Source organism: Aplidium turbinatum, chromosome 18 (assembly GCF_918807975.1).
Source record: "Aplidium turbinatum chromosome 18, kaAplTurb1.1, whole genome shotgun sequence".
Classification (NCBI taxonomy): Eukaryota; Metazoa; Chordata; class Ascidiacea; order Aplousobranchia; family Polyclinidae; genus Aplidium; species Aplidium turbinatum.
In genome coordinates, this window is record NC_137489.1 from 13,886,445 (window position 1) to 13,908,167 (window position 21,723).

At 38.0% G+C, this 21,723-nt stretch overlaps 1 protein-coding gene and 1 pseudogene across 1 annotated transcript; one reads left to right on the forward strand and one right to left on the reverse strand.

Annotated features, from left to right (window-relative positions):
• The first annotated feature begins 2,620 nt into the window (after positions 1–2,620).
• Positions 2,621–12,450, forward strand: LOC145787076 (T-complex protein 1 subunit theta-like). Its single transcript, XM_082598794.1, has 12 exons — positions 2,621–2,741; positions 2,822–2,912; positions 6,170–6,249; positions 6,917–7,010; positions 7,907–8,014; positions 8,741–8,869; positions 9,330–9,455; positions 9,601–9,749; positions 10,089–10,262; positions 10,547–10,753; positions 11,254–11,457; positions 11,871–12,450. Exons 1-12 carry the CDS (start codon positions 2,682–2,684, stop codon positions 12,096–12,098), a joined length of 1,650 nt encoding a protein of 549 aa, XP_082454920.1. The 5' UTR covers positions 2,621–2,681; the 3' UTR covers positions 12,099–12,450.
• Positions 12,451–18,987: 6,537 nt separating this feature from the next.
• LOC145787837 (tumor necrosis factor alpha-induced protein 8 pseudogene) lies at positions 18,988–20,223 on the reverse strand (annotated as a pseudogene).
• Between the last annotated feature and the right edge of the window lie 1,500 nt (positions 20,224–21,723).

A 21,723-nucleotide genomic window follows, 5' to 3' on the forward strand; every position in this document is an offset into this window, starting at 1 on the left:
AAACAAACAAAAACTCTTAGGATCATTTAAAGAAATTTTAAAATGTTTGCGGAAACTCCAATCAAACCTAACTCCTAACCCTTTTAAAATGTTTGCGGAAACTCCGATCAACCCTAACTCTTTCAAAATGTTTGCAGAAACTGTGATCAGCGACTTTGACAAACTCTTAAGATCATTACCGGAAATTTTAAAATGTTTGCGGAAACTGCGATCAGCGACTTCGGCTTTTAGTGCATAGGTCACAAAAGAACTTTAATCCTTGAAAAAGCAAAAGTGGGTCATACATTTAATTGTATAGGTCTACATGTTAATGCGAAACTACCGTACATGTTAATGCGAAACTTGTTGCTGCATCTTCTCTGCAAGTCTTATTATCCGGATGCAACCTAATTCGTACCATAAACAATTCGTACCGTCAGTTCGTACCTTGAAAAGATCGAGAGAAAAAATAAAAAAGCCGAAGTCGCTGATCGCAGTTTCTGCAAACATTTTGAAATTTTCCGCAAACAAACAAAAACTCTTTTTGTTTGTTTGCGGAATCATTACCAAAAATTTTAAAATGTTTGCAGAAACTCCGATCAACCCTAACCCTTTTAAAATGTTTGCGGAAACTGCGATCAGCGATTTCGGCAAACTCTTAAGATCATTACCGGAAATTTTAAAATGTTTGCGGAAACTGCGATCAGCGACTTCGGCTTTGTTCTATTTTTTTCTGTCGATCTTTTCAGTTTGTTTGTTTGTGGAAACACCTTAAACCTTAACCCTTTTAAATGTTTTCGGAAACTCCAATCAACCCTAACCCTTTTAAAATGTTTGGGGGAAAACTGCGATCAGCGACTTCGGCAAACTCTTAGGATCATTACTGGAAATTTTAAAATGTTTGCATTACCGGAAATTTTAAAATATTTGCGAAAAAACGGAAACTGCGATCAGCGATGTTCTATTTTTTTCTCTCGATCTTTTCGGTTTGTTTGTTTGCGGATACCGATACTCAAATACCCTAACCCTTTTAAAATGTTTGCGGAAACTGCGATCAGCGACTACGGCTTTTTTTAATTTTTTCTCTCGATCTTTTCAAGGTACGAACTGACGGTACAAATTAGGTTGCACCCAATCTCAGTGATTGGGCTGCGTCAGTGATTCAAAGCCTCAACAAGTATGTCAAACTGCCAGGATTAAGCTTTCAAAGAAGCTTTCCCAGTTCAAGGATAAAGAATCCATCAATCACTTGTATTTTATCAGTTAAATGAATAATACCATGATATATTACAAAATGTAAAACTGCTTCTCAGATAACCTAGAACAAATATTTTATATGATAAATTAGCATACAGGAAATGTTTGTTGGCAGTCGATTGTAGCAAAAGCTGACAGCGATAAACACAGCGTTGTGCTCATGAGGCTGAGCTCATCAGTGTCCCACCACTAATTCATGCCACAAAGTTTTCAACCGCTGCATTTGCCAGTCAAATGAGTCAACTGAATTCTTATGTTTTCTGTGTATATATATATGCAGCTTTTCTTCAGGAAACTCCAAGCTATGTAGGCAACTTGGATAGGCCTAGTCTAGGATATGTGGGTCTGCTACTATTCGGTGAGTCCGATTCGGTGAGTCTGATTCGGTGAGTTCCTAACCTCTAACCCCTAACCCTAACTCCTAACCCCTAACCCTAAAACGGCAACGATAATTAGGCTACGGTACCCAATAATTTAAAAAAAATTAAAAATCCCCCGTTAAGGGATCGGACTCACCGAAACGGGCCATTCCGAGGATATGTGGGCATGGCTCATGAGTTAAGGAAATTTGTTGAAAATTATTTAAATACTAATATGACAGAACAGGTTTCAGAACTCGGGTGATCTAAAACCTATTGCTGTTGAGGGCCATATAATCAACCTTGAAACACTAAAGTTAGTCTAAAAATTAATTTTGTTCATACAATAAAAAGATAAAAGTTTATAAAATAGAAAGATAAATAGCCTAGTTTATACGATAAAAGTAGAAAGTAGGTGATCGTTTTTCATTGTTCCAAAAGTAAACCTGCAGACATGTTGAGTTTCAAAGGTTTTTTAACTATCCTATTTTGAGGTACGGTATTATGACTATGGTACGGTAAGGTTTTTTCATTCAAATCATATACTTGCCAGGGTTGCAACCTATTCCACCCCTTGAAAAGATCAAGAAAAAATAAAACCAAGGCGATGCCGCTGATTGGACTTTCTGCAAACATTTTCCCCTTGAATTAATCATTTAATTTTCATGGGTCATCACAATATAAGTGTGACTAACTCTAATCTTAAGACGATAACCCTAACCCGAAAACGAGGTTCGATTTATTACCGTAACTATTATTGCAAGATACTTAGCGTGGTCAACTGTTTCAGCAACCCCGTACAGCGACTTTGGCGCTTATGTTTTTTTCTCTCTCAATCTTATCAAAGGAAAAAGTTTAAAATGTTTGCAGCAACTCCGATCATCAGCAACTTTGGCTCTGTTGTATATTTTTTCTTGATTATTTCAGGGGATAAAATTGGGGGATGAAGTGTTCAGGGAACGGATTAGGTTGCACCCCTCCAGTATCATTTTGTAAACAATTTTAAATGTACTGTACTTATTTTTAGAATTTAAATTTTTGATTAATTGCACATTGTCTTTTCTACACAACTTTTATTGATTCAGGATGGCATTTCACGTTCCAACAGCCCCTGGATTTAGTCAAATGTTAAAAGATGGTGCTAAGGTTGGTACATGTGATTCTTTAGTATCTTTATGGTATTTCTGGAATTTCAGTTACTTCATACCTGTTCATTTATGTTTCAGCACTTCAAAGGACTTGAAGAAGCAGTTTATCGAAATATCAAAGCTTGTAATGAGCTAACAAAAACAACACAATCTGCTTTTGGTCCACACGGTATGTTTATTTTATAATCTTAAAAAAGTATGAATGAGAATCTAATTCGAATTAATTGTAATTTTTTAAAACCATGCTAATGTATGTTTCTCAGCGATGTCTATATTAGCTGCTGCGTAACCACCAGGGCTTTCACCCTGTGGTGTGTTCTTGGCTGGTTGCCTGATACACTTATCCCCTTTTCACTACATAAAGTGGCCAAATAATGAAAATGTGCCAGTGAACCATACCGTAGTTTACTGATTAAAGGATTTCTATATAACAAATAGACAAATAAAACCTAACACGTCATTTAACATAATATAATCCCCTGAAAATAAACTAAAAATTACAAACATTTTTGGCTATACTCATACAACAAAAAAACTGATGTTCCATGATGTCAGCTGCATAGCCGAGTGGTGAGAGCGCTGGAACGGCAACCGAAAGGGCGCCGGTATGACACCGCTCATGAGCATGCAGTTGTGACTTTGGCAAGACACTTACAGACATGCCTGAAGGTGGACATGAAGATTGACTTCCTTGCCTTCCCATCCACTTAATCAAAATCTTCAACCACCAGGTGTAAGCCTGGATACGACAAACAAACTGATGTTCCACATAAATTAAAATTGCAAAATCGGAAAAAAATGCATAAGAATGAAATGAAAAGGCAGAAGAGAGGCAAATCTCATGACGCTTAACTGCGCAAGGAAAAAACACACATCAATCAGTGATGCAAAATTATGTGAAGACATTTGGCAGATAGAAGGTGCCTGCGGCACGGAATGGCCCGTTTCGGTGAGTCCGATTCGGTGAGTCCAATCCCTTAACGCGAGATTTTTTCAATTTTTTTTTTAAATTATTGGGTACCGTAGCCTAATTATCATTGCCGTTTTAGGGTTAGGTTTAGGGGTTAGAGCTTAGGAACTCACCGAATCGGACTCACCGTATAGGAGCAGACCCCCTGCGGCAAACAGCTGCCTATTGAGATGAGGATTGGAGGATTTTCTGAGTAAAGCTTCATAGATTTTAGTCATCATCATCATAATCCATCGTCGGTTTGTTCCCCACTAGTGGGGGTGGCCGATTGTTTCCTCGCAGCAATTGTTTTAATCCCTTTTCTCCATTTCACTCTGTCCCTTGCATCTTCCTCCTTCAGTCCGACTTTTTTAAATTCATCCTTCACTTGTTGTTTCCACGTTCTTCTAGGACGACCGCGTTTCCTCTTCCCATCCACCTTTAGATCTAGTGCCTTTCTAAGAAAACTTCCTTTCCCCTTCCTTATCACATGTCCATACCATCTTACTCCATTTGCCCTTGCCAGTTGGTCTATGGTCTCTCTCATCTCTAGCATATCCAACAATTCTTCAGTCCTTTTTTCCCATCTTGTTTTCACCCCACACATTGCTCTCACCATTGACCTTTCCGTTCTTCTCAGGATTGCCAGTTCACTCTCTCTCAATATCCATGTCTCGCTACCATATAGCATTGCAGGCCGCACACAGCTCCGATATACTTTCCCCTTCATCCTTAGTGAAAATTTTCTGCCATACAACATTTCCCCACATTCCCTGAACTTTGCCCAGCCCAATCTTGCCCTTGTTGTCACCGCTGCTTCACATCCACCACTTCCATTTATCCGATCACCCAGATAACAGAAGTCTGTCACTGTTTCGATGCCATGGCAGAACTCATCATCATGGCTTTCCACTTCATTCCTTCCTTTACTGCATTTCCCACAAACAAAACACTTCGACAATCTTGTTGCGGCTCTCTTGACATTAGCACATCTTGCATGTACCCACTTTCCACAATCCTTGCATTGCATTGAATTTCTCATCACTCTCTTGCCACATATTCCACAGGGATCTACTTTGCTCTCAACAAATTTGTTAGTAGCCTATCAAATTTGTGAAGCATTTAAGCACAATTCTAAAAGACTCCAGGGATGGTTTATTGTTTGAACAAGTTTGGCAGTTGAGTATATATATGGTGTATGATCTTTGTTGGCACATTTTCTGTTGAAGGCAGTTAAATCCAAATGCTCCCTCAATCTCATGGCTAACTATCGCGTGGACGACTGGACGTACCATGTACCAATGTATGTATATACACTGTACAGTTCAGGTCATGCGACCAAGTGAACTTGTACATGACACGTACATGACTTGTTCACATAAGTATGGCCAAAACGTTTGTAACTTTTAGTTTATTCTTATGTTATTAGGCATTATTATGTTAAATGCCATGTGGTTGTTAAGTTTTATTTGTCTATGGTTCAAGAAAATCACCTTTCTACCAAAATTGAATTATTTCTAATCTTTGTATTATGAATTATTATTCATAATCTTTGTATTAAAACTGCTGCCCTCGAAAGCCTCGATGACTAGCTATATATGTTACAATCCTTTGTAGCTACCATTGGTACAAAGTTTCACGAACCTGATATGATGATCACATGCAGGGTTCGACCTTAACTTTTTCGCACTAGCCAACCGGACCAGTGGCTCACCATTTGCACTGGTCCGCACGAGATCGCGCTGGTCCGTCCCGTTTACTGATAAAAACAAGATTGTTGTGGGAAGCACGACGCCAACCCAGGGAAAACCACCTTAACACGACAATAATGAATGGTGGCAATAACATGGAAATATACAATGGCAATAACAGTAACAACAGTTTATCTAGGCAAGACATTCAATCTACTTGAGGCTCTTCTTCAATTTCTGAATCCGATGATGGGTCATAATCGGAATCTGATGTGTGTTTGTCTGGCCTTGTAAACACATAAGCCAGTGTCGGGCCTTCTTGACCTCTCAGAGGAATCGTTTGCCATGGCAGGTTTGGGGTCGAAATCTTTTGTTTCTGCTGACTGTAGCTGGATGGTCAGAAGATCTGTTACATGGTCAGCCCGGAGCCTTGACCTCAGCATCATTTTTCTTACGATTTAACACTGTCACGTGATGTTGCGATTGCTTTTTTCTTACGATTTAACACGTGATGTTGCGATTGCCTTTTTCTTACGGTTTAACACGCACGGATCACGTGTTTTGTTGTTTGAAGAGAAGCGCAAACGAGAACCACTCACTCTAAACGATCAAACGACACAATACGATGATATTTTCGCACTGGTCAGTCGGACCAGTGTGAAACGATTCGTACTGGTCCGCGGGGAACTCGCACTAGACAGTGGCCAGAGGACCAGTGCTAAGATCGAACCCTGACATGGTGGCAACTCGATTTCTTGACTCATGCATCTGTTCTATTTATTGTAGGCATGAACAAAATGGTCATCAATCACATTGAAAAACTATTTGTAACCAATGATGCTGCTACAATTTTAAAAGAATTGGAGGTATGATTAATTCTTTTATGTATTGTATAATGTATATAATATTGTATATCATACTTTACATTTCTAATTTGCTAAACATAAGAAGGGCAAAGATTTTGTGGGGCTTTAATATCGTGCAGAATTTGCTTTGATGCATGCCTAAAAATTCTACTATGATCTGAGAATTCATTGAGTGAGACTTTGTCCAATTAATAACAACATCTTGCAAGATTCATCAGACTCAGAACCAGAGGCTTTCATTGGAAAAGTGAAAATATTTAGCCTTTGAAATGAGTTGGAAAATATTTGTATATTAAAAGAAATTTGTATGACAGTTGAAACTACATTTACTGCAACTCGACTTAAGCTTTAAGTTTGTACTTTTCGTAGACCTATATCTGTTTGAATGAGAGAGTGCAGAGTCGACGACCTCTCAAGCCCACCAGGGCTACGGTCTTTCGCACTCTCCCATTGGATGCACATTGCACACTGTATGTTTTTGTTTTCTTTCTGTACGTCTTGTGTTGCATCTATACAAAAATAAACAAATGATTGACAGACTGCATACAATGCATAGTAGAGGAAAGTGCATATTTTTGTTACCGACTTGTTTGATTGATTCTTTTCAAAATATTTGCATTGGCAAACCTTTGGTAGCCTATGTATTTTGAAGCATATTGTCACCCAGGTTCAACATCCAGCTGCAAAGATGATTGTTATCGCTTCACAAATGTGTGAGCAAGAAGTTGGTGATGGAACTAACTTAGTTCTCATATTAGCAGGTAACATGGTATTATATATCCTATAATACATGTATAATTGTATAGCCTATCCCTAGATTCTCAGGAAAAATTGGATATACCAATTGTGAACAAAGTGCTCAATGCAGCTAGCAGAGCTAATATATTATAATTATAATGCTAATCTAATACAATGTTTTTCTATAATTATATAGTATTATACCTAGCCTATACACTAGTTTAAAATGGTATTTTGAATGTATCCTCAAATTGTGACTTCCAGATACAGCACAGAGCTCTACACTCTGGTTTATCATGTGCTATGTCTAAGTTTTTTTGAGTACCGTACTGAGAGTTTATATATATTTTTTTTTTCAGTATAGAGGTTCAAACTGCTTTACATTTTTTATCCCTGATGAGTCCACTCATGATGATCGGCATATTCTTGTATTTTGCGATGTTCATCATTGAACTTCGGTTTTGTCCCTACTAGTCGGGTTGGCCTATTCGTTTCAGGCAGAGATTGTTTTCACCCTTTTTTCATTTCATCCTTTATCTGTGCTTTTCATGTTCTTATTTTATGTTTCCGTTTTTTTCTCATCCACCTTCAAAGTCGATGCTTTTCTGAGAAAATTTTCTTTATGGTCTCCTTCATTTTTAGAATATTTATCAGTTTTTGCCTTTTCTCCGTTTTTGCCCCACACATTGTTCTCATATGTTTTAATCTGCCTTGCATTTCGGTCCTTTTCAAATAAATCCTTGGTTTGTGAAATGCTGTTCACATTTTTTGTCCTTAGTTGTGCACTCTAAACCAGGACAGGCAACCATAAATTCTTGTCAGAACTGTTTAACATAAAGCATACTTTGCTAAGGAGCAGGTCATTAACAAATAAAAAATTCTAAATCTAGTATATATTACATACCATTTTGTTTGGCAGGAACAATGTTACACTTAGCTGAAGAATTGCTTCGAATGGGATTGTCTGTCACCGAAGTCATTGAAGGCTATGAACAAGCTTGCGAGAAGGCTATTGAGATTTTACCAGGTTTGTGAAGTCAGGGCAATTTAGTTCCAAACTGCAGTTGAGCAAAACATCATGAAACTTCGGATCTGAATGCACTTAATAAACATTTATAAGTCTTCTAGAACAGTGGTTCCTGACCTTATCATCGCTGCTGACTGGTCAATAGTTGAAGATTTTACCACTTGGGAACCACTTCTCTAGATCTCAGCTTCAGTTTATTTATTTTTTAGTTATATATATTTTTAAAATTGTCAAGAAATCAGGTGGTTTTGTCAATGATATTGTTCTTGCTAATTCTCTTGAGTCAAGCTATTCTAGTGCACTGATGTCAAATCACAAAAGTGAAATTACTGTAAAGATATTAAAGCAAAAGCTTATGAAAGAACATTTTAAATACGGAGTGAGTCTGCCTAGTGACTTGTGGGGTGGCAGAATATACTTGGTTCTACTTAATCCTAGACAGACATTAATTCAACATAACTATTAATTATGTTGAATTAATGTCTGTCTAGGATTAAGTAGAACCAAGTATATTCTGCCACCCCACAAGTCACTAGGCAGACTCACTCCGTATTTAAAATGTTCTTTCATAAGCTTTTGCTTTAATATCTTTGATGCTTAATTATTAATTACGCATCTTAAGTTGTTGTAATAGCACCGTTTGTTTCGCTAAAGTAAAGTTCCACCAAGTCTATCACCCCCAACAGCGACATGTGCAATTTGGTTCTTAAGTTTTTGTTCCAACAGATCTTGTCTGTTCCACTGTGGATAACCTGAGAGATGTGGATGCTGTTACCAAAGCGCTCCGTACATCTCTGGCAAGCAAACAATACGGATATGAAGATTTTCTTTCTAAATTAATCGCCAAGGCTTGTGGTAAGACTAACATTTTTATAACTCTAGTATTAACTGCAAAGCCAAAGGTTTGTTTTTTTGACCGTGATAGATGTGACACTATGGCAAAAGACTGCATTTCTTTCTTTGTTGTTAGAAAATAATTTTTGTCCTAATGTACTGTTTATCTTTGAGGTGTAAGCCTGTAAGGAGCCTTCGATACTTCATATTATACTATCCCAGTGTAAAATATAAAACTGTTGCTGAATTGTGTACTCTTGTCGATGATTACCTCAATTGAGTGGTATTCATTTGAATTACACACCCCCTTCTAGACAGCAAATCAACTGCTTTTTACATTAATTCAACCTTAAACAAATGTATAAAATGGTTGATTTGCTGTCTGGGATGAGTCTCCCATAAACTTTTTTTCACACGCTACTAAATGTGATGTCTTTGTTGATGTGACACGCTTTTCTGATCAGCATCCTGTTTGTTTCAGTTACCATCCTCCCAGCGAATCGCATCGCCTTCAGCGTGGACAACGTCCGAGTTTCCAAGCTGATCGGAGCCGGCGTGACGTCATCATCCCTTGTCAACGGAATGTTGTTCATCAGGGAGTGCGAAAGTAAGTGAAAAAAATAAAAAAAAGAGTTTCGATAAAATGGATTTGTATTGTTTTTTTGGTTAAATTTGTATTTTTCGTGATTTCAACTGATATTTGTATTTTTCGTGATTTCAACTGATACAAAACTGTTTTAATTTTTTTAAAGGTGATTTAAAGTCCGTAAAAGATGCCAACATTGCAATATACACTTGCCCGTTTGACATGCTCAACACTGAAACGAAAGGAACCGTATTGATCAAGAATGCAAAGGAATTGCTTGCATTCAGTTCCGGTGAAGAAAACATGTTGGAAGCTGTAAGTGCAGTTGCATAACTTTGAACAAGCCTGTCAAAAGTGGCCGATAAAACGATGAAATGTTCTTTTATATTTTTGTTTCGTCTTATAAGTTATAATCTGGAGCTGTGGGAAAAGATGCAAGTGGGACTGGCAAACACTTTTAGTAGAAATCAAGGCTTTGTGTAGCTGAAACATCATTATCCTGAAACACACAACGAGCGTTGCAGTTAAATGTTTGGAAACGTATCCAGATTCTGATTCGGCATCAAGACATTTCCACAGTTTTCTTACCTTGTGCGATATCGCAAACTATATCCAGTGTTCTTGTTTGCGCTCTGACGACCTTTTAATTTGTAGCAAGTGAAAAGCATTGTGGATGCCGGCGTCAATGTGATCGTATCCGGCGGAAAAGTATCCGACCTTGCCCTCCATTTCGCCAACAAATACAAAGTCCTAGTTGTGCGGCTCAATTCCAAGTGGGATGTGCGTCGCCTTAGCAAGACGGTCAACGCCACCGCGTTGCCAAGACTGGTAAGGCCTGACAAGATAGACAGCAATTTTTTAGAGTACCCAGACTGTAATGAAAACCAACCGTTTTCAACATCAGCAGACGTAGAATAAATGCAAAAACGGTTGGTTTGCTGTCTTAGTAGTCACGTTAAGATTGCTTCAAAATTTAACATTAGTTGTATCACTGTAGGCTGGAGTTTTTATCTTTCAGCTATAGAACCAACAGAAATGGTCTTTTCCAGTGTTGCTCTTTGATTTTTATTAAATCTGCTCAAAAATGACGTTTTTTTGCCTTCACGTTTCAGATTGCACCTACCGCTGAAGAGATAGGTCACTGCTCCGTTGTGCGACAAGATGAGGTAGGCGACAAGAACGTCATCGTATTCGAGCATGCCACTGACGAAGGAAGCAAGATATGCACTTTGGCTCTCCGCGCGGCCACAGAGAACATCATGGACGATCTAGAAAGAGCTGTGGATGACGGTGTCAACAACTTTAAAGTTTACACTAGGGTAAGAGTTTTCCCCGTTGGTACAGTTGAGCCTGTCTGTTTGGAGATAGAGTTTAGCTTTAGCGTTGTTACATCGTATTTAATTGCCTGATTCAGGGCAGATTTTGAAAGGCTTAACTTGATTTGTCTCACGAGCTGTGTTTTGTAGCTTATTGTTATCCTGGCAACCCAGACTTTCCATTGGTTTTTGAATTATCTTGTTTTAAGGTTTGAGGAACGATTTAATAAGTGGCAGTTTTAGAATAATTGTTTTTGTAAAAATGGCTAGCATTAGATTGAAATGATTTTGTGGTTGTTAAGTGCTATATTTTTTAAAATATATGTCCTCAACAACATTTGTAGGTTAAGGTCAAAACAGTCTTTCTGCTGTGGATAAAAAATTCTTAAAATGTTACAGAAAACATGCTGAGTTGCCCACTTATTTTTGTACATTCGGCGGTATAATTTCATATCTATGAGGCGAAAATGAAAAGACTCATCCAATTTTACTTTTTTTTCCAGGACAACCGACAAGTTCCAGGTGCGGGTGCGTGTGAGATTGAACTTGCCAAGAGAATCGGCAAGTTTGGGGAGTCATGTCCAGGCTTGGAGCAATATGCCATCAAGAAGTACGCCCAGTCACTTGAGGTCGTTCCACGCTCGCTGGCCCTAAATGCCGGTCTCAACCCTACAGAAGTCGTTTCAAAGCTTTATGCCAGCCATCAGGTATGGTGCCACGTTGGAATATTGTGTTATATGTAGACAGTGGCGTACGCACGTTTTTTAGGGAGAACCCTACAGTGGTTGATCCAGGGAGACTTCGCTCCCCCCTAAACACATACAGAAAATTATTTACAGTGTATTTTCAAGGTCCGATTAATGTGGACCTACACATTATTGTGTTTTGTTGAAATCCTCCCCTTAGGCTACTTGCTGGATGCGCCCCTGGAAGGCCATTGAATTCATTTTTCACACTTTCTCCTCCTTCATTCATTCTCCTCCTGCGTGACGCCAAGTATGATGGTTTTGGTGAACTTTTATTACATAATGCGATGTATTTAACCCTCCAAGAGGATCGTATCATTTTTAAACAGCCCCTGCCCAAACATGAATTCAATTCCGTTTGTGTCACGTTGCAGGAAGAAAATGGCAGCAGTAAGGGAGTCGACATTGAAACCGGCGATGTTCTTGATTCCGTCAAAGAAGGTATCATCGATTCCTACTTGGTGAAGCACTGGGCTCTCAGATTAGCCACCAACGCCGCTGTCACTGTGCTTCGAGTCGATCAAATAATTATGGCTAAGGCGGCCGGCGGTCCTAAGCCTCCCAAGCAAAGTGGCGATTGGGATAAAGATGCTGACGAATAAGCGGTTGTGTTCTTTCAGCATGCTGAATGTTGTTTTGCTTTAGTTCTGAGGTTCCGAAGAAGAACCAATGTCATTTTGTGTCGTTTTCCAAACCGTTGCCGATAACCTTCAAACGACATCTGCTTCTGCACGGGATGAAATTCCATTCTTGAGTTTAGTCATATTTGGAACTACATCTTTTGTGTCGAAAATATAATCGAGTCTCTTCATAACGTTGGTCATCATTATGAGACAGAGTTTTAAGCGACTCGCGCTTTGTTGTGAAGCAGCCTTTTTGAATTTTGTAGAAGTGCAGTGCGTTTTTCTCAGCTTGCTTAACAACGTCGACATTTGAAATTAATAAATTACAAGCATTTTATGAAAGAGTGTTTTACACAGTACCGTTGACAGGCGGGTGCTTTTAAACTCGGGACCACTTTAGGGTCCCGACAATGGGTTATGCCTCTAGTTTGGTGTCCTGGTCACCATGAGTAGTTCAACATTACAATTTCAGTTGAATTGATTTGTTGAAAGCGATCGTGGTCTGCTGCCATTCTCAACATAATGTTACACTGGTTAATGGTTATTATTAGCGTGCTTTCCATGATTTAAAGTTCAAGAGTTTATTACACGAATCTCCCAGTCCTGTTATCCTGGAGATGTAGCGACAACAAGGTCCCACGTCCCAGACTGGCAACCAGCGGCTCTGAGCATGGAAGGCTCCACCGTTCAACTGAAGTCCAGCATTTAAGCGAAGGAGGGATGTACGTTGCACATTAGAAACATAATGAACAACGTAGGGAGGGATGTACGTTATATCTAGTATGTACACAGGTCTCCAAACAGCCTTTATATTTGGTTGTGCGTACAATCAGTCTTAAAGCAACGACTTGGCCAAATTTGTCATTGTAGATCTAGTATTAACATAGCCCAACGATGTGGAAAGTCTGCTAATTTACATGAAAAGTCCTATAGCACGTTTGGAGAGCAATTTATGTGATTACAAAAAAGCATGAGACGAACATTTACGATGTTAATAATGCTGTTCTAATTGTTTTGTGGAAACGCGTTTCACACATAAAATTCATTTTGCTAACGGAAAGTGCGCGTGTGATAGTTTACTACAATGAACCATGGGACTGCATCCTAGTCTGGATGACAGACTGCTAATGCAGAATTGCGTTCGGTTCGGTTGTTTTTGTATCTGATTACCACAGCAAAAAATAATACACGTCAAAATGCAAACGTTGAATACTTGCATGCGCTTCTTAAGCTACTTCGACGAAAAGTCAAGCAGATTACCTTACCAAGACTCATGCACATTGACATCAGGTGGGAGTGAAGAAAGACAGTTCGCCACGATAGCTCGGTCATTTAGTCAAGGGTCCCGAAGAAACGGCGAGATCAAATAGCCGCACCTAGTAGACGAAATATTTCACAAACGACAACACTTCGCCAATAAGAAAATTTAATTCTGTCAATTTCGATAACCGGGTCTTCGTGCGTCAGTAGTTCCAAGTCTCCGCAGTCCGCAAGGATACAAAATTGCCAAGAATAACCCTTCAGAGACTAGGGTAAATAAACCAATCAAAAATAGCATATGAAAAAATAACATTTTGTAGTTGTTTTTTTGGCTCAGTCACGTAAAGCTGGTATGTTGGCATGGAAACTCTTTAAAACCACACCAGGCCTAATGCGTGCCTGAGCTTTGTTCATGAAATCAGACGCCAATCTGCAGCCCACATCATTGGTAGTGGAGCAAACGATGCATAATTGGTTTATCCATGCACATAAAACATTGCAACCGTTGTTTAGATAGCATACTTTGCTGGCCTGAAGGCATTTGAACTTACACTGAAATCAAGATTTATTGAGCTTGGCCATAAAAGTGGAATGATTGCCATTTATTTTTAAAAGGTCACCATTACAACAACATGACACCTTCAACTTGAATTTTTCTAAAGACTTTTGGAAAGGTAGTAACTGGAATAAAATTGATTTTTACCAGTGAAAAAATATTTAACTCAAAGCGAAACTTTTTCTATCATCATCACACGAAATGTTTTAAAAGTCACGACAAAACAACTTGTTTGTGCTTACGTTGCTTTATTGAATGGTTTATTTTTCCCACCCGGCCCTTAAGCATACGGACCCGTGCAATCTAACAGCCAAGATTGGAAACCGAGTCATTCTTGCGTCAAAATATGACATTTGTATTAAAACCATAGACGATGAGTTTATTTCAGCTGATTTTTGTTTTTATTCCGATACGAAGGTCCCGTTGTTTTGAACAAATATCTGGAAGTGAACGACCAGAAAGCTAACATCTCACATCCGCCTGCAAGCAACTTAGCTTTAGAAACTTTCCTGCGATAATTCCCAAAAATGACAATGGTGTGCAGCTTCATGCTATTTCTTGGAAAGCCACCAATTGTCAATATGTTGCCGCAGCAATAGAGCTGCCACGATTAGTTGCTAACAGTGTTTGCTGGTAAAAACTAGAAACAACTGCTGTCAACAGGCTAGCTAAATTTAGAAGTCTATCTAAACATTAACTTATCTGCAATTAAAAAGCTATTATCTAAATTTAAAAAGTTGTTGGCTTTGTCAATACACCACTTTCACATTTTTGTTTGAACGCTAAGTTGACATGGCGGAACGACAACGATGTAACGGAACAATGAAAAAATTTATTTCAGTGATATACAACCGGCAAAAGTAGAAATGAAAGCACGAAAAAAGCAGCAGAAACTGTCAGGGGTCGTTAGGCAGGGGCGCCGGAACGGTTTTTAACTGGGGGGGGGGGGGGGGGGGGTAGGATTATGAAAAAAGGGCACTTTTGTTGCTGAAAGGCCAATTTTTTAAAAGTTTTAAGATAAGATATAGCGACAATGCTCATCCATCAGCTCATCATCGAGTAATGATACAAGTGTCCGGTATACAAAGAACAATGGCACGGGAGGGCATCATGTGCTACGTTATGATGATGTAGGCTAATTACCTACTGTGATACAGAATTTTGTGTCGTGAATATTATTTTGAGGCAGAAATGAAAGATTATAATTAGGCTAAAAGCTAAGTAATAGCTGAAATTGTTATATCGTATTGCAAAATGTGCAGTAGCTTACATGACCCTAAAAGGACACCATTTCCCCCCTGCCCTCCATCCACAGAAAAATTGATGGCATGGGGGGCATCCGCCCCCCCCCAGCCCCCCGCTTCCGGCGCCCCAGTCGTAAGGCCAACGAAATGAACAAACATATATTGTTATTGTTAAAATTTCGAAAAAAAAATCCTGTTAGGTTCACAAAACGACATAACACAAACAACTGAAGAACAGGGTACAAGGTTACAAACGAGCCTAAAATTGCAATAAACAGCGTAAGTTAGAATAAAAATGCGCCTTTTTTGCATTAAGTCCACCTACTGACACGTTGAATCGATGCAAAATGTGGTAAATATCGTTGTTTCGGACTCGGGGAAAAGTGGCAGTTCTTTACAGGAAAAGAAGCTTGAATGGTTTTATGCAAAAGTAAATTACGTAAATTTAATGTAAGTCGCAAAATGTCTGATGAACAGGAAATTTTTCCCAGCGACATACAACCCACGTTCATTAAACAACGGAAATGAGTCGCCATTGACTAATGGCCCAACAAACATTATCACAGAAGCGACAGACAGTCTTCACACTGAAATTACTTAGTGCTACCCAGCTTTCAAAAGTTGCTAGTTTTGCATCGTTTCAACGATGCCTAACGTAACCCGCAACGATGCAGAACGTTTTTGATGACAACAACTGCAATCTGGGTATAATTGCATTTTACATTTTATATGATTTACGTTTGGTGGGAGGTAGGCTTATCACTTCAAAAGTTCAAAGCGACATGAATATGGTAAAGAATTATTGAAAAGATGCTAAAGTCATAGAGAGGATCAGGCACTGAGGCACTTCCTCTATGGGCGATCACAAATCTACAACTTCAACGAATCATTAAATGACATAAAACTCTAAAGTTTTTGCTCGAAGTCAATCTTTATACCATCGACGACTAACTATCTCTAGTCGTCGAGCTATCTCTAGCTAGATATAGCTAGTCGTCGATGGTATACTAAACTTAGTTTTTTGGTAAAAAACTGTTGTTTTGTATCATTGAATTGTGCTTTAGTCCGTTCCACCACTGGCAACTCATGTTAAAACTATTTTCGAATACGCCCATGAATAAAATGATTGGAAATTGTTTGTGAGTCCGATAACACGAAAATAGCAATTGTCAGGATGATTGACATCGGCAAGTACATACAGATTTCAGCCAAAACAAATCGCTTTCCGATTACATAAACACACTTTGCTGTATATTCAAAAAAGCGATATCACTACTTTTTAACTTCAGCCATAAATACATAAATGCATTGACTGATGTTTCAGTTTGTAAAAATAAATCAAAAAAAGGGAAATTTCTAAGCAGCAAAATCGGTCCTTTTTCCATTGATTAAACGTCTATAAAAGTTGAATCAGTGTAAAAGCAAGGGATTTGCATGGACGGTTAGTAAAGTTATTTTACGTTTAAGACACATAAACAATACATCAGACATAAGCTGAAAAAACAACTTAAGACCTAACAGTGCAAGCAAAAACAAAGGCAGTTTCGAATCGGTATTGCGTCGGCTCAAACAAAAACCACCACACCTGGTTTGAACAAATTGCACGCGTGCATTTAGTACGTCATGATGGAAGCAATATCAAGGAGCAGGCAATTTAAATCTCTTTAAAACGAGAATACACATGGAGTAGTAGTAGGAGAGCAAGGTTTAATAACCAAGCTGCTACCCAGACAGCAAACGAGTCGTTTTTACATTGATTCAACGTTTGCAGACAATGATTCAATGTAAAGAACGGCTGATTTGCTGTCTGGGATAGTAATCGCTTGGACAAACACCTCTCAACTCACAGTAAAATTGAAAAAAAAAGACATGGACGTAATTTAAGATATTTACAAGCCGATGATAAGGCACAAAACTAAAAGGTTTTGTTTTGCAGAAAATCTAGTGACGGTGTTTTGCTTGATTTGATTGTTAGATCAAGCAAAAGCAGTTGTGGATCAAATACCGGTCCAATTGCTAAGTACACAGCTAAATTAAAAGCGAGGCAAGCGGTAATATGTACATGCAAGAAAATCGATTAAGGAAACCAAAAAACAAAGACAATGACTATGATAAAATTGACCTTCCAAATTGGCAACAGTCGCATTTCCGTAGATTTGTTTGTTGTTTTAATGCAAAATCAACATCTTTATATGGTGAGATAATACAATCATAAACAAATCATGGCGGAAAAAGCAACGCCTTTTCAAGGAAAAATGCTGATAAGACAAATACATGTTGATATGGTTAGAAAAATAAATCGGTTGCAAGGAATGTGCTTGGGTTGTAAAGCTGAAATACCATTGATGCCACGTTTAATGGAAATGGTTTTTATAGTCTATGTCTTGTATGACAGAGGACGCTAACACAGAATATGCATGCTCAAAGTATCTCATATGTTTAGAAAATGACACAAAAAGAAGAAACTTTACAGTTTGCTTTCCGCGTGCCAGACTCAACCACGTTCTACAGTTAATGTGCTTGCGCTTTGCAGTAAACGCACGTATTTTATGGTTCACACACTACATGTTCTTATCATGCAACTTTTTGTAGTTTGGGAGCAGGTTATATTAAAAAGACACATATGTCCACTTAAGTCGAATGCTCAATGTTTTATGACCGCACATATATTGATTTGAATAAGTTTGTATCAGACGATCGCAACTTGCAATGACATTAACCTGTGGTGAAGCACTTCCGCGCACAATTTTTGCAACATATCTTTGTATATAAATCAAAAATGAAGAGCCCAAAATGTAAATATTAAGCTCATGTTCAGCAAATGTTTTGAATACTAAACCGTTTTCATTTTCAGTGCTATTGAAATGCTATTAAGTTAGAGTTCTGTAAAATACTAGTTTCCAAGCGTTTGCTAAAGTAACCAGTCAGATCGAAAATGATGTTGAAGTTATATTAATTGGTGTCAGACAAAGTGTAAACGCGTGTATAGTATCCGTGACACCGGATCTGCAGAGTTACATGTTTCACAAAGATGGCATTCAGTGACATTGCTCATCCCACGAAACTCATACAAAATCGCATGAATCATGCGCGATCTAAGAAAAACAATCCCATCCTAATGAACAATATTTCTCGATACCTTATGGACAAAGTGGACAGGAATTTCTCTTGCTTTCTAATGGATGAAATAATGCCTCGTTGAAAACAACCCCGTTCTAAACTAGAAAAGCAGCATGTGGTTAAATGACAAGCTCATATAAACAATAATGTAAACAATACAAACATATAAAAATAAAAAATAAAGAATGCCACTAACAAGTAACTACTTTATAAAGAAATACCAGTCACAAAGATCATTTCGGTAACTATACATACTGTATAACTTCAATCAGTTGTAAGAGTTCCATGTTATGAGTTTTCTGTGACAATTACCATACAGTTTACTTCACAAGGTAGATTTAAACGATCTGTCTTAGCCTGATGCTGCGAGTTTGCTGTGGCAATAGTAAGTTGCGCAAGCTTTCGGAACACAGTTCCCTAGTCATGTGCTATGATGAATGGTGTTGAAGTCAGTGAGTGGTAAATCAATTGCATACCATACAGTTGTTGGTAGCATAAAGGCAATCAAACTCTACTTCATTAATATACTTAATATAGACATTAGTTTTCATTACAAGCTCTTAAAATTAACGATGACGTGTCCAATTTTCAATCCCCGGAAGTAAAAAAAAATTGACCCACAAAATGTTTACAGGTTGTTGATAGTACAATTATGATTTCTGATATTTAAGCAAATGCTAAAGCACACCGTGAAGTCTTAATGTCAATGTATGCTAGTTTGAAGATGCAGGAAGTGATTAAGCAAAGATATGAACACAAAAATGTAACTCCTATAAATTCCTAGTAAAGGGCGGACCAGGCCTTACAGGAAATTGTGTAGCAGTCATCGTAGTGACTACGACTTCTGCGACATTTACCTGTCAGGAATGACATCATTACATCAAATCAGCATTGCTGTACTTTGTGGCAAAGTCGCGCCAAAAGGAGAATTGGTTACCAGCATTACAAAATTGTAGTGGAAGAATCGCGGCTAAGTTTAGGGGTACAGGAAGACACAGAATATTAAATGGTACAGAGCAGAGGCAATGTCTTTCACTGGTTCGCTATACTACACTGGCTACACTGATACTACTAACGGTCCAAGTTCTATCTATAAACAAGATAAAACGTTAGATTGCACAAATTCATACAATACAACCGAATCATAATTTCAATAAATAGAAATAAAACGAAACACTACATAATCAGTAACCACATCTTGCTAAGCATGAAAATATTTTTGCAAAGACAGATAATTGACATTTAGGGGAGAAGGCACATTGAACCAAATGAAATTAATGAATCACCAGAAAAAATAAAAGCGAAATATTAGAAGGCATAAGAGTTACAGAACACCATCGTCTAGTAGTTCATTTAATCTCTCAGTAATCTTTATCAATGATGGTCGATATTTGCTGTCTGGAGAAAATATTTCTTCTAGAAAATCAGCCTCTCCTAAAATATCAAATACCAGATTGATTCTTCCTTTTGACTTGTCACTGAGATGGGAAGCGACGAGCTGTTGCAAAATGGTTCTCCCTTCGTTTATTTGCCTTGAAAGAACATATTTGTCAAAGGTAAAGTCGACTTCACAGAAACTGACTATGGTCATTGCAGTCGTTTTTGTCTTCTGTTGAAACTTACTGGCAATCTTCATCTCCTCACAAGTGAATTGATCATTCATCTGTAAAACTGCCAGTTTTATCACAACTTTAACAATATTTTTCAGTAGCTTTTCGGCTTCTTTTTTATTTCCTGTTTGAAGTTTGCGAATTTTACAAAAATGATCTAAGATCTCTCCAGTTTTTTCATCGATTAAAAGTTTAGTCAGATTTTTTGAAGCCATTTTTCCAAGAATCTTTTTCTGTGCTTTGACAGCAAAGTCAGCTGATTTGATTTCATCTCCCATAATGCAACGATTTTAAAGATAAATGAATTAATTCACTACGCAGAAACCTGCACTAAACACAATATCATACTATCTTACTGAAGTCATTAAAACAATATGTCACAAATATACTTTAAGGATGAACCTATAATTTAAACAAAATTCTAGATAAATGCAACTAAAATATTTTTTGTAAAAACTTTATTGTAACATTAATGAAGTGCATATATGTTGGAATGCCCCATACCCATATTTCAGCTTTGATGCTCCAGCACATTTTATTGATCAAGAGTCAAGATATTTGAACAATTTTTACATGCGCAGATTAATTGCTTGCCTAATGCCTATCCACAGTTTCAGCAACTTAGTGGTTAGAATGTGTTAATTTTTGTAGATATATACATATATAACATAGCCTATACTGTGCTGTGTATGTGTGACATTCATTGAACATCAAAATCCCGATGTCTGTACTCAACCCTACTGGAAACAAAGAAGTCATTCTGTGTCTTGCCTAACAAGTGGAGGACTTTAGAGTCTAAGCTCTTTGAAGCAAGCACCAATGTTAACTAAAGTGAAGACTTCACGGCAAACCATTTCTGTGCCTAATTAGACAGATTATAACTGTAAAGCAAAATGGAGATCGACACTAGATTCTATTGTTTCATTCTTGATGTCAACACTTGCCACATTGACTTATCTTTACCAAGAGAGCCGTGTCTTCATTTCAGCAGTCTTAAAATGGGTATGATTCTTTTTCCTCTCGATCATGCATCTAGCAATTCTAGCATCTTCTTCCAACAGTCCTCAAAATTAGTGGCGGCACACGGCAATTGCCGTGGTAAATGCTGCCGCAAACGTCATAATGGTCATTCTGCTACAGCGATAAAAATGCCGTCGCAAAATAAGCATTTAATTTGGACAAAAATTGTTCAAAATTTCTTCCTGTTTGATTTACTCACAGCGTGAGTTTAATCAGCAGAAACATCGCACCAAGACCTCACCTCGGACTATTTTACTTGCTGTGAACACTCACACTGTCTTCAAAATTAGCATATTTTTACTTCGCAAAAACGTTGACGAGGCCAAACGGCAAAAGTTGAAATCGCCTCGGCAATTGCTGTGAACGTTTATTACAAAAAAATTGTACCAAAACATGCAAAACGAGAAGAGAAAAAAATAATCGAATTGTCTATCACGACCGCACTGTTTGATTTGTTGTGATGTAATAATACCAAAAGTAGCGATAAAGCGATCAATGCGATGCGCACGCTGTTACGGTGATTCACGTTATAACTCATTGGGGGGAAAAAATAAGTTAATTTTGGGTTGATTCAAATCGATTTAATTTTCCCAGCGAGTTATATCGCGTAACAACAATGCCCAATAAGATATTCACGTTTGTTTTACATTAATTCGACATCTAGCGACGTTAAATTATCATGAAATAACGTTAATTGCTCAATCAGGTACCGATAACAAATCAATAGCTCCCTGCGAGAAGATTGCCTCGATTTACATATACAGTACACTAACATAATTTCGGCACAATTAGGA